This window comes from Caenorhabditis briggsae (genome assembly GCF_000004555.2).
Source record: "Caenorhabditis briggsae complete genome, chrX, whole genome shotgun sequence".
In the NCBI taxonomy this organism is placed as follows: Eukaryota; Metazoa; Nematoda; class Chromadorea; order Rhabditida; family Rhabditidae; genus Caenorhabditis; species Caenorhabditis briggsae.
In genome coordinates, this window is record NC_013491.2 from 16,361,994 (window position 1) to 16,387,170 (window position 25,177).

At 37.8% G+C, this 25,177-nt stretch overlaps 2 protein-coding genes across 2 annotated transcripts; both read left to right on the forward strand.

Moving 5' to 3' along the window:
• Nucleotides 1–10,256: 10,256 nt before the first annotated feature.
• Nucleotides 10,257–10,529, forward strand: CBG22781 (the record flags this gene model as incomplete). The annotated part of the gene is made up of 1 exon (XM_002645475.1): nucleotides 10,257–10,529. One exon carries the CDS (start codon nucleotides 10,257–10,259, stop codon nucleotides 10,527–10,529), a length of 273 nt encoding a protein of 90 aa, XP_002645521.1.
• Nucleotides 10,530–15,556: 5,027 nt separating this feature from the next.
• Nucleotides 15,557–19,620, forward strand: CBG28002 (the record flags this gene model as incomplete). The annotated part of the gene is made up of 3 exons (XM_045240329.1): nucleotides 15,557–15,857; nucleotides 16,529–18,705; nucleotides 19,237–19,620. The coding sequence occupies 3 exons, from the start codon at nucleotides 15,557–15,559 to the stop codon at nucleotides 19,618–19,620; spliced, it is 2,862 nt and encodes a 953-aa protein (XP_045100550.1).
• Between the last annotated feature and the right edge of the window lie 5,557 nt (nucleotides 19,621–25,177).

The window sequence follows — 25,177 nt, forward strand, 5'->3', positions numbered from 1 at the left end:
TCATGATAAAACATGGTGAATATGTTTTTGACAATGTTATATCATGTATTTATTTCCGGAAACTTGAGCATTCTCAAACTTTGCTCAACGTTTTCAGGTTTTTTTGTTTTTTTTGTGGTAAAAATCAGGGTTTATGAAAATTAAGAGTGAATAAAATGTTACTGTAGATAAAATCAGCAATATTGATGTGACGTGAAACGACTAAGATTCGGTAATGTCTTTTTCGAAAATTTTCGGAATGTCGAAAATGCTGATATTCAAAATTTCGGAAGTTTGGAATTATCCGATTTCGAAAATTTTGGAATTTCGGAATCTTGGGATACTCCGATTTTCAAAATTTTGGAAACTCGAAATTGTCCAATTTAGAAACTTTCGAATATAGAAATTCCATTTTCCCATCACAAAAGCTTTAACAAAACTTGCGAAACTCGACAGAAATATTCCAAAAAAGCAATGAAAATAAAAGTAAATCTGCTTGAGACCCTAAAGAAAACATTCGTTTCTAGTTTTGTATTCCTAAAACTCTGTTTTTAAGAAAAAAAAACTTGGAAATGTTCTGATAAAAAATTTTAGACTTGAAACAAAATCCTCATTTGTGTTTGGAATATAATATTGGATTTTTCGATTTTTCCCTATGGAGAAAGGGTATGAGCTATTCCCCCGTTCAATCATTTCAGACACTCCAAATTAAAAAAAAAAGTGAGACATAATAAATCATCTGGAAATTTTCAGAATTCTGTTGATTGATTAACAATCACATGAAAAATTCGTATTCTTATTTACAAGCACAGAAAATTTCAAAAAAGTGACATGCTCACTAATTATCACACCAGGGACAACAAAATGGGAAAATATACTCGGAAGTCCTAAAATTCTTCAAAACTGGACTTGAGTTTTGATTGTGTGAAAACTACTTCTTGTCGTTTTCCATGATGTGAAGCGAGAAGAAGTGCGCATCATCAAGTTTTTGTAGTTGTAAGAGGGGAAAAATGTAGAGCCGAAAAGAAGCGTCTCCTTATTTCTTCCTTCATTTTTTCACAGCGAAAAGAAAAATGCCGAAAAAGGAGGAACCTAACTCACAAGACGAAAAAAATGAGGTAAGAAAAAGGGAAGATGTTCAAGGAGGGGGACAACAAATAATATTTAGGCCTCCTAGTATATCATTCCCATTTGATTCCTTTTTCTCATTCATTCTTTCATTCAAACCAGAATAAATGCTTTTCTCTCGAAATAAGAATAGGAATGGGACAACACAGGGATTGGATGAAATTGTTGTTTCGGTTTTGGACACTCGAATTTGTAATCTGTAATCGTGTCCGCGTCCCAGTCAACAAGGCTAACTCCCTAGAGATCTTTTTCATCAAGACAATTCATAATTATTTTGGGAACAGTTACGTCACTGATGTACAAATTCCAAAAATACATATGCTACTCGCATATCGTAACACACTAGATCACACAGAAAGCTAATTAGCCATTTCTGCGGGACAAACGAGGTCACATACGAAATAAGATACTAAAAGAACGGAACTTGAAGAGTAAATGATAAATATGACTGAGAACATGATGGCTGATGAACTAAATTTTTGAAAATTTATTGAATAGGAGAAGGAACAGAAAAATGGTCTATCGGAATTTTAATTGTATTAATGAAAGCTTAAAATTTGCAGATCGGATTGAGCTACCGCATTTCCTTTGATGGAATCTTACCCGAACTGTGGACTTTAAGCTCAATTGTCTCGATTTTTTTCAAAGATATCAAAATTTTGTCAACTTATAAAATAATGGCAACATTATGATAAACAATTTATCAGTTGACAAAAATTTGATATCATTCACAGGTATCGAGATAATAAAGCTTAAAGGTGACAGTTCAGTTTCTATTAGAGGATAAGTGGTAATTACCGCAGTAACTCTTCAAATCTTGAGTATAGTGGATCCTTTTATTTGAAAAACTAAATAAAAACTTTTTCAGAAAAGAGTAGAAAAAGATTCTAGACGTTTTCTCTTCTTAAGAAAAAACGGGTCTGCTTTTTAAAGTTTCTTGGAGGTTCTTTTTTTTATTTGAGTAGTTCTTTACCGCAGCAAAACCTTTTTTGGTAATCATTTTGAAAAATATTCAAAATATGGAAGCTCCATGATCTAAAAATATACGAATTTGAAGAGTTTTCGAAAAATAAGATTGAAAGAGCAAGCAGGTTTTAAATAGTGATAAAGTAAAATTAGTAAAATTGACGTCAAGATTTTGAATGTAGGAGCTATATCACCGGAGAACAAAATGACGAAAAAGGAGTCTTCTGTACTTGAAAATAACTTGGAAAAACTAAAGTGACGAAAATTCAACAAATCAGAGAAAACGTGTAAACATGAAGGCTACTACCATATCCGATTGTCACAAAAGTCGTATACATAATTTTCTTCTCTGGAAAACCGCCAATTTCCGATTCTGTAACAGGCACCAAAATAATTACAGTGTTGAAAAAAGAGCCAGCCTACTTCAACAACACACAGCTTTGTGTCTCTTTTTACAACTCAATCCGAGAACGGCGCATGAATCTAATACAAACATAATACACTTTTGGAACTAGATCGAAGCCCGCGATATAGAAACAGATTCAAACAAAGGAACATTGACCTCACTTTCACTAAAAGTACACAAATCTAAAACCGCTGGCTCTCCGCCGTCTCACTAAGTGGAACCCATATGGCATCTAGGGAAATATGATCAACTAAAAAATAGACTCTGGATGGGAAGAAGGGCAACATCCGAGATGTAGAAGGATGAAATGAATGACATAGTTCCTGAAGAAAAGAGATGAGAGAAAATGGAAAATACATAGAAATAGGTCCATTCCCCGCATAGTGGTAATTGTGGTCTTACCAATTAAGAATTGTCCGATGGAAGGGGTGGAAGAGGGAGAGGTGGCGACAATTAAAGGATTCGTGAAAAAGTTTTACCTCCTTCTTATTCTTTCCATCTTACTTTAAAAAAGAATAAAAGAACGGAATAGCCTTGAGATGTCTCACTCCCACTTCTCTCATTTTTCAATTGTTATGTGTTACTTCCCATGCTAAAACACATATTTAAAGAGGACTATTACCACAAAAAAGATGAGAAGAATGTCGTCTGTTCTCATCTAATGCATACTTGATGATAAAGAAGAAGCTCTGTTCTCATATTTTTATGAATATAATGCACAAGACAGAAGACTTGGAATGCTAGAAATGGAAAATAGAAATGAAGAGAATTTCTGGAACTGGTGGGAGTATTCTAATCTTCGTTCTTGAATTCAAAAAAGTCAGAAGAACTAGAAAAGATTTTTTTTTTTGTTCCAATACGTTCTTCAGTCAAGTGGTTTCTTGAGTAATTCTACTTTTTTTTTCGATAAGTTTGGAATCTTCAGAAACTTTTTTTCTGGGTGGAACAGAAAATTGTGTAATGCTGGAGAAGACTAGACTATTGAAAACTATAGTTTAAAATACATACATTTAATACTGAAAATGTGAAAAAGTACATCCCTTGAGAAATATATTGTTGGGTCATTGGTAGATCGGTAATCAAACTCAAATTCCAAAGATACTGTATCTTCCAAGACGCATGACAAAAACTGCTTTGTTTCTCGAGTTGATAATTTTATCATCAATTTTTTTGTGTTTGGATTTCTGATTCAAAATTTTTGAAAATTAGAGGATGAAAGTTTTTCAACAAGTTCGGCAAGCTTTGTTTTGAAACATTCCAAGGTTTTGGAAATTTTCTTGTTTTTCCGTTGAAACTCCAACTGTAATATTTCGGCCAGCATTTTCTCAAAAACATTTCCTTAGATCCAAGAATCGAGATAAATATATTGAGGAGCAACAATGAAAAACTTACCGAAATTTTCTAAAATTCTACAATGAAATTTTCCCAAGGAGTTACTTGTAGAACAGATGCATGACAGCCGCTTTTCTGTGTCAGCACCTAGCCATTATGGGATTTGGATTGTGTTTGGGGTAAGCGATAGAAAGGGGTATGCTGACGAACAGTGCAATGGTTTGAGGGCAGAAAGAGGACACCTGCTTAACCGTAATGCAATGATTCATGAGTCAAAAAGCAGATGTGGCGGTGGTTCTACAAAAAGAAAAGTGAAGTGAACATTTGAAAAAGTAGAACAGAGAATTCGATTGTTTAATGAAAGTTATAGGTTACTTAGGTCACGCCGAAAAGTTCTCCTTCGAGATTCGCTATAAAAACAACACCCGATATGTCTATTAAAATGAAAGTGATCCTCTCGGGTGAATGGTTAGGAACAAAATAAATAGTAACTTCATTTTTTGATCTTGATCAATTCATATTCTTCGGCATTTCTGTTGAAATTGAATAATTATTTTTGATGTCTTCAATCAGATCAAAAAACAATACCTGTAATAGGTACAGAAGTACAAAAAAAGGACTTTTACAATTTTTTAAAATACCGTATTTCCTCTTATAGAAGCCAATGGGCTTTTCAATCTCCTTCTGGGGTCGACTATTTTTTGAGAAAACGGTCAAATTAATGGGTTTTCGGATTTCAACTGAATTGGAATAAGTATAAAACGGCAAGAATTAACAAAAGGTGCCAGAACATACGAAATATACATACGAAATTTTCCATTTTGGGAAAAAATTTTCATAATTGTTTTCACTGAATTTATTAAAAGTGGGGAGCTCCCACGTGCCATATCTCGTTTTTCTGCACATAATAGCTGTCAACTAAAAAAATGAATATCTTATTTTTTTAGTCTACGTAAGCATTTTCGTACACATTCAAAAGATGGGAATGCTTTCGTAGATTCCTAATGTTTGATATGTTTCGCCATTTTGCATTATTCGAAACTATTCTTTGTGATAGATATTTGAAGTTTTCAATTCGATGTTTTGAGAGAATGAAAAGAAAAAATTGAATCAACTACTAATTTATTGAGGCAAATCTTGAGAAGACTCATGAAGAAATTAAAAACCAGAGAACTGAAATTCAATAGCTTTGTAAGTTAAAAAAATGTTTTTAAAGTTTTGGCATTTTGTTGGTTTTAGCAGATATTCCCCATTTTTTTATTTTGATGAATTCATACAGAAAAAATTGCCAACTACAAAATTGAACATCCATTTTTGTTTGAAAGTCCTGAAATTTTGAAATTTCATTCAAAAAAATCTACTGTGTTTGACCGTCAACATTGTCGATTCACAATATAAAAAAGAGGAAATAAATGAACTTCTTCTTGATACTGGATTACATTCTAGTGAATGCGGACCCCTCTAAATTCAGTTCAATATTATTTTCCGTAATTCCTTCCTCAGAATACGTATGGGGTCCAAATATGAATTTTGGTAATGCTTTATCAAAACCATACCTTAAATATTTTTTTAAAACACCTGTTGCTCTGGACATTTGATTTTTCTGCTTCTCCAGTATATAATTTTTCAAAATTGTTTTTTTGGAAAGCCGAGATCCCACTGGCATCATACAAAATTGTCGTCATTTCGAAAACATCAGATAGATTATTCCCTACTATCATCTCCAGATATCTCTACAAAAATGCTGACAATTCTAGTTTACAGTGAACAATGTTGTCAATTCTGAGATTTGTTTTGTCATTATCATCATTTTCTGAAAGGGGCGGGGCGCAGAGTGCATATATAAAGAGAGAAAAAGCAGTCGAGAACAATCATTCTCAGTAATAACTTGAGGTTCACTATCTGCTCTCATGTTGTTATTAGAATGGTCTCACAAGCAACCGTGTGCTAGGATTCTACTATTTATTTTTTCTGAATATTATAATTTATTCGTTTTGCTTTCAATTTGACAAACTACAGTGCGTTTCATAAGTATAGGTTCACCCTCGGTAGACAGGTGGGAAATCTTGGAGGTTTGGGGTTGTTATAATATTAAAGTCCATGTAAAAATACATATCGCCCACAATTTTTAGACCGCTACTACAAAAAATAAATTTTTTATGTCAGAAAAAGTCTTTTTTTTGAAAAACGAGCGTTTCATAAGTATAGGTTCACCCCCGGAAATTTTAACATTAACAAAGTTTTATTCAATTCAATACTTTGTGGGCTTTCCACCAGTGGAAATAATAGAAAACAAGCGGTTTGGCATGGAATTTAACAACTTCTGGAGGTAAGGCTTCTTCAGGTTCTTCCATGCGTCCACGATGGCAGTTTGGAGCTCAGAAACGGTCTGGTATTGCTTTCCCTGACCATATACGACGCGCACGAGTTCAGCCCAAACATTCTCCATTGGGTTCAAATCCGGCGAACAAGCCGGCCAATCCATCACCTTGATTTTTTTGGACTTGAACCAGTCCAAAGTCGATCTGCTCGCATGAATCGAAGCATTGTCCTGTTGATATGTGAGCTGACGCCGATGAAAACGGCGAAGATATGGGATCAGTTTGGCAGTCATGACATCCTGATAGTCTGTCGAGTTCATTCTAAAGGAGACGAACGCCAAATCCACAGTACCGGCAGAAGAGAATTCTCCCCAGACCATAAGACGACCACCACCGAAGTTACGCTTGGAGAAATGGAGGGGATCCTTCTTCAGGTCGTGCCAGTAACTGTTGAAGCCGTCCGGCCCGTCCAGATTGAACTTTTTTTCATCGCTGAAGATGATCTGTAATAGAAAACAGCATAAGTGATGATTTCAAAAGCATTCCATACCTTATCCCAATCAGTTGCCATGTTGTTCCTTGCAAACTGAAGTCGGTTCGCCTTGTGAGCATCGGTGAGCATCGGCGCGGACATTAACTTGGCTCGGACAATGTTCTGATTGCTGTCCAGTGTTCTCCAGACCGTGGACTTGCTCACATCCAGTTTCAGCTTATTCTTTATGTCGTTACAGCTCTTCATCGAATTGGATGCCAGTCTGATGATGCTTCTCGTGTCTCGATCCGTCAATTTTTTCGGAGCTCCGCTCTTCTTGTTGGTCTCGTAGTGGTCCGGATTGTTAACAAACGTGTTAATACAATTGAAAGACCGTCCTAACCTAGCTGCGATGCGCCGATTCGACCATCCAGCCGTTTTGAACGCGTCGATCTGAGCTCGCTCAGAATCCGAAAGATGAGTGGCTCGCGGCATAAGAAAAACGAAGTAAAAGACGCAAAAATAGTTAAAAACAGTAAAAATAGTTAAAAAGTTATCACCTATGTGAAACTGTAATTTTTTTCAAGGGTGAACCTATACTTATGAAACGCTCGTTTTTCAAAAAAAAGACTTTTTCTGACATAAAAAATTTATTTTTTGTAGTAGCGGTCTAAAAATTGTGGGCGATATGTCTTTTTACATGGACTTTAATATTATAACAACCCCAAACCTCCAAGATTTCCCACCTTGTCTACCGAGGGTGAACCTATACTTATGAAACGCACTTTATATTCTCTGCGATCAAGGATGCGATTATTTCCGACGACAGCTGTCCGAATGTCTGCTACAGTAAGGAATGTCCAGAATCTTGCTCTACCAACAGAACATTTGGCTGTCAAAATCCGAAATGCCGGAATTATGGAATCGAAACGATCAAGAAGGCGAGCCTAACAGAAGGAACCGAGACAGGGAGGTCACATTTCGGAGGATGAGAGGAACAGAAGAGTCAAGAAGAAGCTTGCCGATTTTTCGATCCTGGAATCCATTTAATTGATGCAACGAGATATGGGAACCATTTTATGGATGCAACGAGATATGGAAACCATGAAATCGACGCAACGATGTCTGGAAACCAAGCAAAGTTTGTCAATCACTCCTGTGATCCAAACCTGATCGCTGCTGAAAAATGGAAGGTACATGGAATGCCGAGAACATTGAACCACATTGGATTCATCGCCGTTAATATAAAGAAGAGGAACTAAATTGTCTACTTAGAATTTTGTTTTTTTGTTGTAAATTTACTTATAACTTGAAAAGTAATAAACCTTATAAAACAATAATAGTCTTGAATTAAAAAAACATACCACTAAAGTTGACAAACAATGTTTTAAGAAGGTAATTTAAAAAGAAACTATAATTAAGCCAAAACAAATGCACATCGAATTTTAGACTTTCAATGTTGTGTTCGAATAAAAACGCTTTGTGTACTGTAATTTGGAGTAATCAAAATCTTAAAAAAACTATTAGTTTCAAAGTTCTCACGGAGTCGCAGGGTGTGCGGTATTTCGAAAGCTCTCTGCTAAAAAACAAGGGCGCCACGTTTAAAAACAATTTTTTTTGTCACGTTTTTTCATTGAACGTTGTAAATTAAAAAATACTTCATATCGACATTTCGATTCTTCAAAAACGTGATTTTTTTCTTGAGGAAAAGAGCAGCTTGAATGATGAATATTTATCCTACAGTGACATTTGGTTGAGTAATTCATTCAACTAATTTCTGTGATGAAGTTTTTTTTTCTCTTACCTAAGCTAGAATAATATCATGTGTGTAACAGAATATGGTATATAAGATGACAAAGTAGTGGACCATAACAATTGTGGTATGAGTTGTCACTAAAGTGATTGACATTTCACGGGTAGATTAGAAAAGGGTCTCGTTCCACTAGATCTTTCAGCTAGCTGTACCTTGAAGAACTGATCGCTCGGGTCGAGTTTCATCTTCCATCGAAAAGTCCTGGTTCCTTAATTTGTCAACCCAATTTGCAACTGTGTTTCTAGCGGGCATTGTCTATGTAAGTTTCCACCAGGAGGTGATGATTATCGGATACTTTCAGGTTAGAAATGAATATAAACAATATAGCAATACGAATGTGGTAAGCCTCGGGTACGAAAAGAGGCATCGCAGTCGCAATCGGAATGGGAGCAGGACGAATGATTTTTATGGTCCACTACTTTATCATCTTATATACCATATTCTGTTACACACATTATATTATTCTAACTCAGTTAAGAGAAAAGATGGAAAACAAAAGACTTATTTTCCAACCTAATATCTCTGCCAATTGCCAACGAGGTTGTCTTTCACTTTTTCATTTGGTTGTTACCCATCAATTTGAGAGAACACACGAAACGGATATCGAACAGTGATCACAAGATTCTTTGATATGAGAATTGCACTTTTAGTCAAAAAAAATTGTGTAGTTGTCATTTTTTCAAAAAATCTACCCTTGTTCTAGGAGTTCAGTTTTTCCTGCGCTTCCGGAATAAAATTTTTCGAAATTTTTGTTTAACGGGCCGCACCTTCCACGCTCTAGAAAATATCCTCCATCTCACTTAAATCGTTCCAAATTGTCATCGTTTTGAAAATATCAGATCTTTATAGAAATGCTGACAATCCTCGTTTACAGTAATCAATTTCATCAGTGATGAGATTTGTTTTGTAATTGTCATCGTTTTCTGGAAGGGGCGGGGCGTAGGGCGCGTATATAAACGAGAAAAGTTCACTCGAAAATATTCATTCTCCATGATGTCTTGAAAGCCACTATCGGCTCTCGTGGTGTTATGGGAATATTTAACCAAGCAACCGTGTGATAGGATGCTACTCTATATTTTCCTGAACTTATTCTTTTCTGCTTTCAAATTACAATTCAATTCTATATTCTGTGCGATCAAGGAATCCTGCTCTGCCAACAAAACATTTTGATGTCAAAATCGATAATTTCCGAATTATGGAATCGGAATGACCATGAAGACCAAAGAAGCCGGATAGGAACTACGTCTTCAAAGCTTGTCAAATTGAAGGAGACGTTGTAAGTTGTTTGAATTAATTTTGAGCCTCAACTCGACCAAGTTTGTGGCCGGAAATCAAAAATTATAATTTTCAGATCAGAGGTTACTATAAATACCGAATTGCAATTGATAAGAGATACGGAATCAACAGACATTCGGAAGTTTTGATGAATCCATCAGTTTATGTGGTCCCGAAGCCAAAGGATACCAGCAACGCAGGGACACAGATGTTACCCTATATTTTTCTGAACTTATAATTTATTCTTTTCTGCTTTCAAACTACAATTCAATACTATATTCTCTGCGACCAAGGATGAAATTGACCAGACGACAGCTGTCCGAATGTCTGCAATAGGATGGAATGTCCAAAACCTTGCTCTACCAACAAAACATTTAGTTGACAAAATCAGGAATGCCGGAGTTATGGGATCGGGACGATCAAGAAGACGAGCCTAACAGACGGAACCGAGACAGAAAGATCACATTTCGGAGGATGAGTGGAACAGAAGACTCAAGAAAAAGCCTGCCGATTTTTGATCCTGGAAACCATGTAGTCGATGCAACCAAATCTTGAAATCATGTAATGGATGCATCAATGTATGGAAATGATGCAATCGACGCAACGATGTCTGGAAACAATGTAATCGACGCAACGATGTCTGTAAACAATGTAATCGACGCAACGATGTCTGTAAACAATGTAATCGACGCAACGATGTCTGGAAACCAAGCAAAGTTCGTCAATCACTCCTGTGATCCAAACCTGATCGCTGCAGGGAAATGGAAGCTCCATGAAATGCCGAGAAAATTGAACTACTGTTGGATTCATCGCCATCATCACTTCGAATTTCACTGACCTAATTTTTTGTTGTAATTTTACTCATCACTTGAGAAAAGTAATAAATTTTATAGATATAAAAATCTTGAGTTTCAAAAAGATACCACTAAATTTTACAAGCAATGTTTTGAGCATTTGTATTCGAATAAGTATTCGAGCCAAAACAAATGCACATCGAATTTTAGACTTTCAGTGTTGTGTTCGAATAAAAAAGCTTTGTATACCGTAATTTTGAGTAATCAAAATCTAAAGAAAAACACGATTAGTTTCAACGTCCTTAGAGTCTAAAAATATATATATTTTTAGAGAATTCTGATAATTTTCGAAATTCGATTATTCGAATGCGTGGTTTTTTTTTCTTGAGGAAAAGAGCAGCTTGAATGATGAATATTAATACTACAGTGATATTTGGTTGAAAAATTCGCCCTGCTCTCATTCCGTTTCCGAACGCGATGCTTCTTCTCATTCCTAGTTTTTTTTTGGGTGAAATTCATGCTTAACGAAGCCAACTGACTGTTGATCGAAGTCAACTCTATGGGCTCTTCTGTTATGGTTAGTGTATATGATACACTTTTTACCCGAGGTGATGATATGATTCAGCCGCTTGAAGTTCCCGTGTAGAGTAAGAATTTGTATGCTCATGTCCACTTGCCGCTGAACATCAAAATAGGTCAAAACGGTGAAGTATCCGTCGTCCAAGTTTTTTGTCTTTCCCAACTTTAACAATCCATTTTTAGTAGTAGTATGAGTTGTCATTAAAGTAACTGACATTTCACCAGTATATTGGAAAAGGCCCCGTTCCATTAAATCTTTCAGTTAGCTATACCTTGAAGAACTGATCGCCCGGGACGAGTTTCATCTTCCATCGAAAAGTCCTGATTCCTTAATTTGTCAACCCAATTTGCAACTGTATTTCTAGCGGGCATTGTTTTTGTAAATTTCCACTAGGAGGTGATGAATATCGGATACTTTAAGGTTAGAATTCAATATAAACAATATACATATTAGGTTGAACAGAAAGTTTCTTTCTTTTTTGGCAAAATTTTTGATCAATTTTTCTCAAAGCGGAGGGGGCTAGATCAATGAAAGTAAAGTTCACGAGCATTGATAGCTGCCTGTTAACGCTCCCGTAATTTTCTGATCTCATCGGCATAGGACTAGGAGGGCTGCGATTGAGATAGTGGGTCAACTCCTTTTTTATGTCATCTTTTCACTTGAAGTATTTTCTATACAGATGACGTTTTAGAGCCCCAAACGACCATTTTTCTAATGGGCGAGGTCTGGAGAATACGATGAGTGCAAAAGAATAATTCAGTCAAACTACCTAAAATTATGGCCAATCCCTCAAGTCAAGAGCGATCTCGTAGTATCGTGCTGGAAGTATAACTTGAGCTTTTCTCCTTCTCCCGATTTGACTGCCAGAATCGATTTTTTTTTAAATTAGGAAATACACAAGATAGCGGTTATAGTCCTACCTCATATAAACATTCCCAGCGACCATTCCTTTGACAGACCATCAAACTCATAGCATCCTTTTTTTGATGTGAAATTTAGTTCCCGGGACGTCCAGAGCTAGCTCTTCGTAGTCAATCAACTGACGCTTCCGTACATTAACAGAGTAACTTACACTCTTCTTATTTACGGTAACTAGATTACCCATCCAACTGAAAGTGCGGAGAAATGATAGGAGAAACATGATCATGATTACACGGAGATTCATATCGTTGTCCTTCAAAGCAAAGGGTACGAATAGATCAAATTCTTGGCACCGCCCAGAGAACTCTATCCGATCACAAAACTTTGTTGACTAACGGACATTGCCTTCGACATTTTACGAGTGATTCTAAATAGATCCTCATTCACGACTTTCAGTAGTTGATCTGGATCAAACTCATCGGGCCGTTGCCATCTTTCAAACTGAACTCCCCCATCTTTCAAACTGAACTCCCCCTTCTGACGTCATCAAGATCATCAAGATGACGTTAGAAGTGGCTGGATGGGTAATAATCAAAAAGTAGAAGGTTAGAGCTATACAGTGAATAAGGCTGAATCGTCTAGACATATCCACCGAGTTCGGCCTGGGTCTTCCTTCCCGCATGAGGTTGCGAATTTTAATTTTCAAAATAAACCTTTGCGTTCCTCTCCAATCTAGATCCACATAAAGTCTGAGTTCTAGATCCACATAAAGTCGGGGAAAAAAGTTGCGTTGAGCCAAAAGATGGGCTCAATTTCTTCCCACTTTTTTGACTGTGCCGAGAGTTTTCAATCTACGGTTTTTTAACGAAAGGCTTGCCACTGATGTACTTCATATCATACACACAGTTTGAGGAGGGTCCCTTTCTTTCCCGGCTTTTAATGCATCTAAACCTAAGCCCATTTGCCTTTTTGAAGAGAGATTTTCGTCAAAAAAGAATTCCCGTTTTTCAAATTACTGAATCCAGGTTGTGATGTTAGTTCGAATGGGTGCATTTGCGTTGTTAACCGCTACTAGTTGGCGATCGATTTCTGCTAATTTAAGATCAGTTATAAATACAATTATAATGGTAGTCCAAAAATGAAAATTAATAGAACCGAAAACGGTGAACATATCTCATTACACAAAAAGGGGGGAATGATTTCCGTTGGGGTGCAGACACTATTAGACCCCACCAATATACTGAAAAAACAACTGCTTCCTCGCTTTAACCCCGTTCAAAAATACAAAGTTTGAAAACAACAGATCAAAAATGGAAAGGACTTTCCGAACAACCTAATATACCAGGTGTTTGACGACCAAATAAAAATATCAATGAAATCATTGTGCATATATGCAGTGGGATAAGGACCAAAAGAATCGTCATTCCTCAAACACGAATTGAGATACAAATCAACAAAACTGAGGTTTAATAGACACTGAAAACAGCTCTCCAACAAAAAAGTTTGACCTGGAAAACCATTTTGAAAACCAGAAATCGAGTCAAATGTAACTCTTTCAAAAAGAAAGAAACTGTTCAACCTAATAGCAATACGAATGTGGTGAGCCTTGGGTATAAAAAGGGGCATCGCATTTGGAAGTGGAATGAGAGCAGGGCAAATGATTGTTATGGTCCACTACTTTATCATCTTATATACCATATTCTGTTACACACATGATATTATTCTAGCTCAGTTAAGAGAAAAACCTCCCCTTGTTGTAGGAGTTCAGTTTTTCCTGCGCTTCCTGAACAAAACTGTTTGAAATTTTTGTTTAACGGGCCGCACCCTCCACGTTCCAGACCATATCCTCCTATCTCAGTTAAATCGTTCACCATTTTCTTCGTTTTGAAAATATCAGATCTCTATATAAATGTTGACAATCCTCGTTTACAGTAATCAATGTCATCAGTGATGATATTTGTTTTGTCATTGTCATCGTTTTCTGGAAGGGGCGGGCGTAGGGTGCGTATATAAACGAGAAAAGTTCTGTCGAAAATATTCATTCTCCATAATGTCTTGATAGCCAATATCTGCTCTCGTGGTGTTATGGGAATATTTAACCAAGCAACCGTGCGATAGGATGCTACTCTATATTTTCCTGAACTTTTTATTCCTTTCTGCTTTCAAATTACAATTGAATACTATATTCTCTGCGATCAAGGATGCGTTTGTTCCGACGACAGCTGTCCGAATGTCTGCAATAGGAAGGAATCTCCAGAATCTTGCTCAACCAATAGAACGTTTGGCTGTCAAAATCAGAAATTCCGGAATTATGGAATCGGAACGATCAAGAAGGCAAACCCAACAAACGGAACCGAGACAGGAAGATCACATTTCGGAGGATGAGAGGAACAGAAGAGTCAAGAAGAAGCCCGCCGATTTTTCGATCCTGGAATCCATTTAATTGATGCAACGAGATATGGAAACCAGCCTTGGATGCCAAAATCGGTGATTTCCGAATTATGGAATCGGAATGATCAAGAAGACCAAAGAAGCCGGATAGGAACTACGTCTTCAAAGCTTGTCAAATTGAAGGAGACGTTGTAAGTTGTTTGAATTAATTTTGAGCCTCAACTCGACCAAGTTTGTGGCCGGAAATCAAAAATTATAATTTTCAGATCAGAGGTTACTATAAATACCGAATTGCAATTGATAAGAGAGACGGAATCAACAGACATTCGGAAGTTTTGATGAATCCATCAGTTTATCTGGTCCCGAAGCCAAAGGATACCAGCGACGCAGGGACACAGATGATGAACAAATAGTTGAGACAATGAGACCAAAAAGAGGGAAAATCAGACCTAGTCAGTGCCAAGCGCTCACTCAAATATGAACTTCATTGGTATCAGCGCCCATATTATCGATGCAACGATATCTGGAAACCAAACAAAGTTCGTCAATCACTCCTGTGATCCAAACCTGACCGCTGTTGAGAAATGGAAGCTCCATGGGATGCCGAGAAAACTTGACCTTTATCGCCATCATTTTTTAGAATTTTGTTGCCCTAATTGTTTATTGTCATTGCTCATAACTTTCTTATGACTTGGTATTTAATAAATCTTATAAAAATAATAATACTCTTAAGTTTAATAAAAATGCCACTAAATTTGACAAACGGTGTTTTCAGCACGGCATTCGGAAAAATAATCAAGCCAAAACAAATGCTCAGTGCTGTTTTTGAGTGAATGAGTATTTGGATACTTAGGATCCAGTTGATAGCATGATTAGTTACAAATTTTTCTTTGGATCGTAAATTTTATCAAAACTGTATTTTTGTATAATGCTGAATATAAATACTACAGTAATAACTGTTAGAGTAATTTATTCAAGTAACATTTGTAAAGCGGAAAAAACACTTTACTTTAGTTTGATATTCTTACATTCTACGCCTATTCTTATAAGTTGAATGTATTATTATTATTTGGTGACGTGAACTACCCTGGTTCACTAACCCTTTCTATTTCCTCCACATATTACACGTGGATTTCTTGTCTCTTGAGAACTCCTAAGTTCTCAAGATTAGTTTCTGTATTGTCCCTGAATAAAGACTTTTATTATAACCACTCTCTACCCTTCCTGTGTCTCCTATCATGTCTGGACCACGGGATACAACAACTGGCGATCAGGCAAAGGCTATGGCAGACCTGACTCAACAACTGGCAGCCCTCATCACCATTTTGGACAATTTGTACAAAATCCAGCATCATCTACTACATCTGCACCATCAAATGTGTCGACTGGAACGAGTCAGTTGGTGGAATCTATTTCGACTCGAATTCCGAATTTCTCGTACGATCCGGATGAAGACAAGACATTTGATGGATGGTGGAATCGATATGAAGATATCATCACCAAGGATGGCTCTTCTCTCACAGAAGATGCCAAAGTCAGGTTCGTTCTATCAAAACTAGATTCCAAATAGTACTACCATTTTTCAAATCGAGTACTGCCGGCAACTCCCAACTCTCTCAAATTCACTGACCTGATTTCAAAGCTCACCGACACGTTAAAGTCGACTTCTTCAATATTTCGGAAGCGTCAGGAATTTTTGAGAATGGAGTACGATGGATCATCGATTGAAGAGTACACAGGCCTAGTACTCCGCCGGTTCACATCTTCAGAATTCAAGAAGATGACCGATGATCAAGCATGTTGAATGGTGTGGATAAATGGATTGAGGGATAGCAGCTACACCGATATTCGAACCAAAGCACTTCAAATAATGGAATCGAAGCCTACTACTACACTTCTTGAGCTGGAAAAAGAAATCAAGAGACTCCTGGACATCCGAGAAGATTCCAAAAGTGTGTGCAGAGTTCAACAACCAGCAGAGATCAACGCCATCAATCGAAAATCAAGCACGGACAAATCACAGAAATCTCAGCAGCCTCCACCGTCACCATGCTTCAAATGTTCTGGAAATCATTGGGCTAGAGAATGCCAGAAAAAGGTCACATGTGTTAATTGTCAAAAGAGCGGTCACATAGCTAAAATTTGCAGAACCAAAATAAAAGGCAATGAGTCTCCAAAAGGCAAAATCAAATCGGTCATAATTGGTTCAGCGATCAACTCACAAGTCAACCGTATCTACAGGACAGTCATTATAAATGGAAAAAAGCTGAAGATGCAGATGGATACAGGTGCTGATATCACGATGATCAGTATAATAGATTGGAAGCTGTTGGGCAGTCCAGAACTTCAGGCACCAACAATTCAAGTGAAATCTGCAAACCATCAACCGATTGCCGTCAAAGGATTTTTCAAGTGTCATTTCAAGCTGAATGGTACATCTGCATCGGGAATGGCTCATGTGGCGGAGACCGGAACTCTTCTGGGAACCGATTGGATCTCCAAGGATCCACATTTTTGGCGAATGCTAAACGCAAACCAAGTCAGCAAAGTTTCTTCCGATGTTGGCTCAGCATGCGACTACCTGGACAACATGCATGAAGGACTTAAAGCTGAGTTGAATAAACAGTTTTCAGATGTCTTCAAACCAGAACTTGGTCGCTGCACGAAGACAAAAGCATCTCTGGTACTAAAACAGAATGCTCAACCAGTATTCCGGAAAGCCCGCCTAGTTCCATTTGCCGCCGTTTCCACAGTTTCCGAAGAAATTGAACGACTACAAAAAGCTGGTGTCATTTCACCGGTGGACCACTCCGATTGGACCGCACCAATCGTACTTGTCAAGAAGAAGAACGGATCGCTACGGATGTGTGCAGACTTCTCAACGGGTCTCAACGACGCCATCCAACTTCACCAGCATCCTCCTCCAACTGCCGACGATATCTTCGCCACACTAAACGGTGGGAAGTATTTTTCTCAGATTGATCTCGCCGAGGCTTATTTTCAGATTGATCTCGACGAGCAAGCCAAGAGCATACTGTGCATCAACACACACAAGGGATTGTTGCGCTACAATCGCCTAGCATTCGGAGTCAAGTCAGCTCCAGGATCGTTACAGCAAGTGATGGGTTCTATGATCACGGGTCTCGATGGCACTGCAGCATACCTTGATGATATCATCATTTCGGGTTCTACCATTGAAGAACACAACAAGAGATTAATGGCACTGATGAAGCGGATCAATGACTATGGATTCCGCATCAGACTGGGAAAGTGCACATTCTTGATGGAAAGGATCACATTTTTGGGATTCGTCATCGATTCGGATGGTAGAAGACCGGATCCGGAGAAGATAGCTGCCATTGATCAGATGCCACCACCAACAAATGATAGCCAAGTCCGATCATTTTTAGGATTCATTCAGTTCTACGAGTCTTTTGTTTCGGAGTTGTTCAAGCTTCGCCCACCATTGGATGCCCTTACAAAGAAGGATGTCAAATTCCAATGGACTCCTCAATGTCAATTTTCATTCGACCGCGTCAAGCAGATTCTTCGTTCCGATTTGCTGTTAACACATTATGATCCGAACCTCCCGATCATCGTCTCTGCCGATGCCTCTCAATACGGTATTGGTGCTGTAATCTCTCATAGATTTCCAGATGGTTCCGAGTACGCAATCTACCACATCAGCAAAGCTCTCACAGCACCACAACGGAACTACAGTCAGATTGAGAAAGAAGCTTTTGGTCTCATCACGGCTGTCACCAAGTTCCACAAATTCATCTATGGCCGTCACTTCACACTCAAAACGGACCACAAGCCATTACTATCGATTTTTGGAGATAAAAACGGTATACCCCTTTATAATGCTAACCGTCTCCAGCGTTGGGCGATCATCCTGCTCAACTACGACTTCTCGATCGAATACGTCAACACTCACGATTTTGGCCAAGCTGATGCCCTGTCAAGACTGATCTCCGAACAAATCCAACAGACGGAATGTGAGGATCGTGTGATTGCTCAAGTGGAATCGGAAGTCTTGACAAATCTGGTTACAACATGTGATCAATTGCTTGTGACTGCTAAAATGATTCGAGCATCGTCCAAGAAGGATCCTCTGCTGAATCAAGTATACCAGTACACTATCTCAGGTTCGTGGCCCAAAACCTCTGATAAAACTTCACAATTATCTCTTTTCCACAACCGACGTGATCAACTCTCCATCGTGTCCGAATGTTTGATGTTCAATGGTCGAATCGTGATACCACATGCTCTGAGATCCCGAGTCCTCAAAATGATACATCGTGCTCACCCAGGAATTGTGAGGATGAAACAATTGGCAAGATCACTAGTCTATTGGCCAGCCATTGATAAGGATATCGAGAAAATGGTACGTAGTTGTGATGAATGTGCTTCTGTTTCTAAAAATCCAACAAAAAATACTTTGTGCTCCTGGCCGATTCCAACAGCTTCATAGCAGCGTGTTCACTGAGACTATGCCGGACCAGTTGATGGACGCTACTACTTGGTAATCGTGGATGCATTTTCCAAATGGCCAGAAGTCATCCCAACCACATCCATAACATCCACAGCTACTATCAACATATTGAGACGAATTTTTGCACAATTTGGAGATCCGGAGACACTGGTGACCGACAACGGCACACAATTCACGTCATCTCAATTTCAAAGTTTCTGCAAAGATCGAGGAATCAGTCACCTGCGAACACCACCGTTCCATCCTCAGTCAAATGGACAAGCAGAAAGATTTGTGGATACCCTGAAAAGGGGATTAGGCAAGTTGAAGGGGGAGGAAAACACAGATACTGCCTTATATGTGTTCCTCCAGAACTACCGCTCCACTCCTTGCTTATCCAGCCCAGATGGCTCCACACCTGCTGAGAACTTCATTGGTCGGAAGATCCGCACCTTCTTGGATCAATTGCTTCCCAACGACCAACTTCTCGTCTCGCATGACACAGAGATGGAGAAGCAGTTCAACAAACAGCATGGTGCCCGGCGACGCAGTTTTATAGCCGATGAAAAGGTTTATGTTAAAAACTTCAGTAGCATAAATACTACCACTTGGATTCCAGGAATCATTCAAAGACGCATTGGACGAACGTTGTATCGAGTGCTCGTCAAGGATACTGTATGGATCAGACACATCAATCAACTCCGTCGACGCGACAACCCAATCCACGTAGACGTGCCACTGGACCTGATGGATTCAATTGATGTGACACCAACACCCGCTCCAGCTCTAACCAGTTCCACCGCTCCACCATCTCCAGCATACTTGTGAAATTCCGAGCCGGGCCTGAGGAAATTTTCAAGGCCCGGGCCCGGCCCGGAAGGCCCGGTAGCAAAAATTTTGTCATTTTGAGTCAAATTTTGAGCTCTCAATACAATTTTCTCCATTATTTTTTGTGTTTTTGGATTGTTTGTCTGTTTGATAAAAAAAATATCAACAAAACTCGAAAAAAAATTTTTGATCGAAAAAAAATCACATAAGGGTCCCCCTTATGTGTTTTTTGAAATTTTCAAAACTTGTGGAATGACAGCCCGCCGGCCGGGCCGGGCCTCCGAAATTCGGGAAAATGCCCGCCCGCCCGGCCCGGCCCGTTACAAGTATAATCTCCAATACCGACTCCCCCCCACTCCGATGCCACGGAAGTCTACCCGACTGGTCGTGCAGCCGAGTCAGAAATCGTATAATTAATTTCTGTACCTCTATTCATCTTTCTCTTTCAACTTAAAAAGGGTGGTGTTACATTCTACGCCTATCCTTATAAGTTGAATGTATTATTATTATTTGGTGACGTGAACTACCCTGGTTCACTAACCCTTTCTATTTCCTCCACTTATTACACGTGGATTTCTTGTCTCTTGATAACTCCTAAGTTCTCAAGATCAGTTTCTGTATTGTCCCTGAATAAAGACTTTCATTATAACCACTCTCTACCCTTCCTGTGTCTCCTATCATGTCTGGACCACGGGATACAACAGATATACTCTTGTAAAAAAATTGGTTCTTAATATTTTTTCAATTGGAAACTTTCCGAATTCGCAGTATTTTTTGTGGGTACTATTTTCCATATCGAAGAATCTGCCACTATAATTCGCAATTTTCTTTTCTGTCTTGTCCTTGTATCTCAGCCGATTGCCAACGAGGTTGTCTCTCACTTTTACATTTGGTCGTTACCCACCAAATTGAGAGAACACACGAAACGGATATCGAACAGTGATCATAAGATTCTTTGATACGATGAGAATTGCACTTTTAGCCAGTTTTTCCGAGACTATTCCGCTTTATTGTCTCTTCATCCGCCGTCTGTCTATGTTTTATCGGGATGACAAATGCCCTTTTTTGGCCTCCCATAGAGGGCTGCCAGCCAAAACCTGAACTGTTTTTCATTGAAACTCCGCCCAGTTTGGAGAGTACAAGAAGGTGTCCGATTTGCAGGAATGATGTTTGTCTCCGGTGGAGGATCTCATACGGCAATCGCGCTTATTCTAACTAAATAAATTGTATGAATGAATATTCGATTAGCCTGAAACTAACTTTTCCGCTTCTCAATGCTCCATTTGCAAAATCAAATTGATTTTCTTGCAAATGGGATGAGAACCGGAAACGTTTGATTGACGGAAACTTTGAAAATGGTAAGAATATTGCTGACACATTTTTGAGTGCTCCAAACTCTTCGTGAGTCTTTTAAATTCACCGAGAATGATCCTATTAAAAATGTGTTTTTTTTTTCGAAAACAGACAAATTTCGAATCAAATTTTACAATTTTCCAATACACTATTCAGATGAAAATCCACTTTCCAAAAATACCCAAAAAAAATTTTCAATTCTTCGTTCAGCTTACCTCATCGAGTTGCCTTGAACAGTCTCAGAGAATACACCCGGACGGTTTCTATAAATTTATTTAAAACGATCGACCGATAACATGATTAAGATAGTATTTGAAATATTTTGTCAGCATGTAACGTTTTGATAAATCCATAGAAACCGTCCGGGGGCATTCTCTGATACTGTTTAAGGCAACTCGATGAGGTAAGCTGAACGAGGAATTGAACGAGGAATATCAAAAAAACGATCGGCTGATAACATGATCAACATGGTATTTGAAATATTTTGTCAGCATATAACGTTTTGATATACTTCACTGGACCAAAATTAATCAGCTCAAAGTTGACGGTTATGTACGTATTCTGAAAAAAATGCTTACGGTATAACAAAACTGAAAAATTGTTAATTTTCAAAATATATTTGAATCAGCTTCTCCCGTTACTTACGCATCACACATTTTCCCAATGTTCATCTTTACAATTTTTCAGCAGCTTCATCGAAAATTCCAGAGTTCAAATAAATCATCCTGACGTTTCAATGTTTTACTTCCCGCACTAAACTACTAAATAATCCGTCAACTGCGAGGAATAAAATATATATCGGCCGTGCGTCTAGAAATGTATATATGTACATACGACGAAGAGCACATAATACAAAGATCGGGCTGAAGCATTTCATACACTGCAAGTTTTTTTCAGAAAAATTTTTTTGTGACAGATGCAAAATGCTTTGATGAGAATGTAGGTGGATGTTAGGATGTCTAGTTTGCAGGAAGCCATACTACAGGAAAAAAGCAAGGAGGTCAGAAAGTGATTTTGATAAAAACAAATCAAGATTTTTGAACAAATCAAGATTTTTTCATGGCTTGTTAAAATAAAAACTTCAGATGTTTCTTGGTTTTCAAATGTTTTGAGTGTATCTGCTTTACTGTTAACCATATTGTGTTAATTGCAATTTTGGAAACTCCGATAAAGAAACTTTTTACTTTCTACTAAAATCTGGAAGGGTGTTACTCAAGTAGGACTTTTACATTTTTAAATTTGTGGATTTTGTTCAAACTTTGAAGTTTCAAAAAGTACAATAATCTATTATGACGGAAATAGAAATATTGGATTTGGACTTTTCCGATTTTTCGGATTTTTTGCTTTTTCGATTACGTTTTCGAGACACAACTTGTTTAGAGCACTTCTGGCTGTTCAAACAACTGACTGGTGCTCCTTTGGCGCACTTCAATAGTTTCTCATTGGTTTGTCGCTCCGCTCCTGATGGTTTTCAAATATTTCAAAGTTTTGAACAACTGACAGAAAGACTGAAAAGCTGACAGAAAGAGAAAAATGATGATCAATTTCTTAGAAGAACCACTACAATCAAAATATGTAATTGTAAAATGTTTCAGCAACACATTAAGAGAAGAGTTACAGTTGCTGACATAAGCCGAAATTTAACAGCGCCTCAAGACACAACCGTAATAAAAATTTTTCTCTACAATTATATTTTGTCAAGAATTTGAATCGTATTGGCGTTTTGTGTTTACGTCTTGACGTTTTTAGATACCGTAAATCCATAAAAACCGTTATATCGTTCCAAACAATGAAATCATCAAACCAAGTCTATTTTTATTCTATTTCTGACTTTTTAGATTCCGTACATGTTCCGCTCAGAGTTTGTGCTGAAATGTATTATGTACATGTGTTATGATGTTTGCAACGTTTCCTTTTTCAAGAATGAATAGAATGAATAACACCTGGGAGGTTCAAAAAGCACAAGAATTCCGTGTTTTAAGGCGTACCAGCACAAAAAACTAAAGTCCAAAATTTTCCAGTTACGGTTTTTGATTCATCGCTTCCGATTATTTTTTATGAATATGTTTTCCCCTCTATTTATTTTATTTGTTTTATCAGCGGAAGTAATATTTATTCTAAAATTTTTTTTCATAAGAGTTCTATCATCTATCTTCAAAAGTTATCTTCAAAAGTTATTTGCCAATGATGTCATTGTGTAGTTTTCGTTTATCCAGTGTACTTCACTCAACTAGAAACCCACCGAATTTCAAAATTTGCTGACATTTAGACACTAATTGAGTTCCAATGGTTCCAAAGAAATTAAAAGTTCAATAAAAGGTTCCCAGCCTTCCATTTTCATCTCTCCTCAAAATGCCTAATTCTCTTATTCATCAAAAAACGTTTTTTTCTTCCTCATTCATTGTCCAAGTGAGCGAGTTTTCCTTTCTTCAACTAGTTTTGGTCCCATAGCACGTAGACCACTTGTTACCAATTGAGCCTTCTGCTGCTGTAGTTTCTTTCCTTCAGTGGTCCCTCAGTTTTTTGTTCACTTGCAGCAGAGTCCCTGCGCTCTCTCTATCTTCCGGGTTGTTCTATTCTCGGACCCTTACCCTCAGTTTCCTCTATTTTTTGCTCCTTCTTTTTTTTTCCACTCTACGCATCCAGGCATCTGCCATCATCATCATCATCGACGCGTCTGCTTCTCTTCGAAAGATCATTCTGAATTGCACAAGCGCACGTTTCAACAGCAAAGCAGAGAAAAAAATAACGCAAATTGAGAAGAATGACTCTTCTTTGGTCCCTTCCATGTTTCTCTCGGATACTCGCGTCTTCACAAAAATCAAAGTTCCTGTAGAGAAAGCACTGAAATTGAAAAAAAAAGAGAGAAGGAGAGAAGGAGAGAAAGAGCGAACAAAACAAACGAAATGAGACAAGAGGGCAAAAAGAAGAAAATTAAAAAATCGGAGGGCATTTGTCTTTTGACTCCTGGGATCAACACACAAACAACACATGCTAAATGTAATGAAACACTTGCTTCGTGTTTCAGCGAATTGGCAACAAATTCCGGGTCAAGGCGTGATCGACGAACGACATTAATCACTTTGATGTTGCGAATTTCTGAGCGAAGATCGACACGAGAAAAATTTTTTGGTGGAAGAGAATTGTGCGCTGGTAGTTTTAAAAGCTATAAGAAATGTTATATTGGTCAGAGGATTACTGAGAACGGAACGGATGATGTCTGGGCACTCTGCACCTTAGAGCTTAATTTGCAGACGAATTAATTTTTGTCTGCATCATAATTGTTCTTTATGAAAAAAAGGGTTATGAACTAAATTCAAGCAGTTAATATTTTATTTTGGAGTTTGAAAAAAACCTATCTTCCGCAAAATACAAACTGTGCAATGCATACTTGTGAAATTTCGGCCCGGCGGCCCGAGAAAAAATTTTCAGGGCCCGGCCCGGCCCGGCGGGCCGGCAGAAAAAAAACAAAATTTTTGAAAAATGAATTTTTGTTTTTGAATTTTGTTTTTGTTTTTGAAAATGAATTTATTGATTTTTAGAATGTATTGAAAAATAACTCGAAGAAAAAAAACACTGAATACCTTTTTTCGAAACAATGATTCAACTTTTCGCTCAAGATTTTGAAGTTCGCGGTAAACTTCCGGGCCGACCGGGCCGACCGGGCCTTTTTCAATTTTTCGGTCGGTACCCAAAAATGTTTTGGCAAAATTTTGGAATGGTAAAACGGAAGATGATTTTGTCGAAAAATTTTTCAAAGCTCTGAAAACGAAAAAATTTGGAACCGAAATTTGTTACATTGCACGGCCTCCCCAGCGCTCAAAATGAACTGCAAGCTTTTTTTTTTTCAGCGGAGCGCGGGTGCGCCGCGTCGAAAATCTTTTTTTTTTGAAAAATTTTGCACTGAAAAATCCGGTTTTCAGCGAAATTTTCTCATTTTTCGACAATTTTTTCAAGTTTGTGTCTATAGAAATTGTTAAACAGGATAAAACACACATTTTAAGTACAAAAGCAGTTAGTTCCGACAAAAAATGAAAGAGGAGATCGACTTTGAAGCATTTTTAGAAAACCGAAAATTTCACAATTTGTTCAGTTTTTTAAAAATTTTTTTTTGTTAAATTATTGTGAAGAATCTATTTTTGAGTGTTTAAAGCTATTATTCGATAAAAATCTCTCGCGGAGGAAAAAGATACCGCGATTTTTC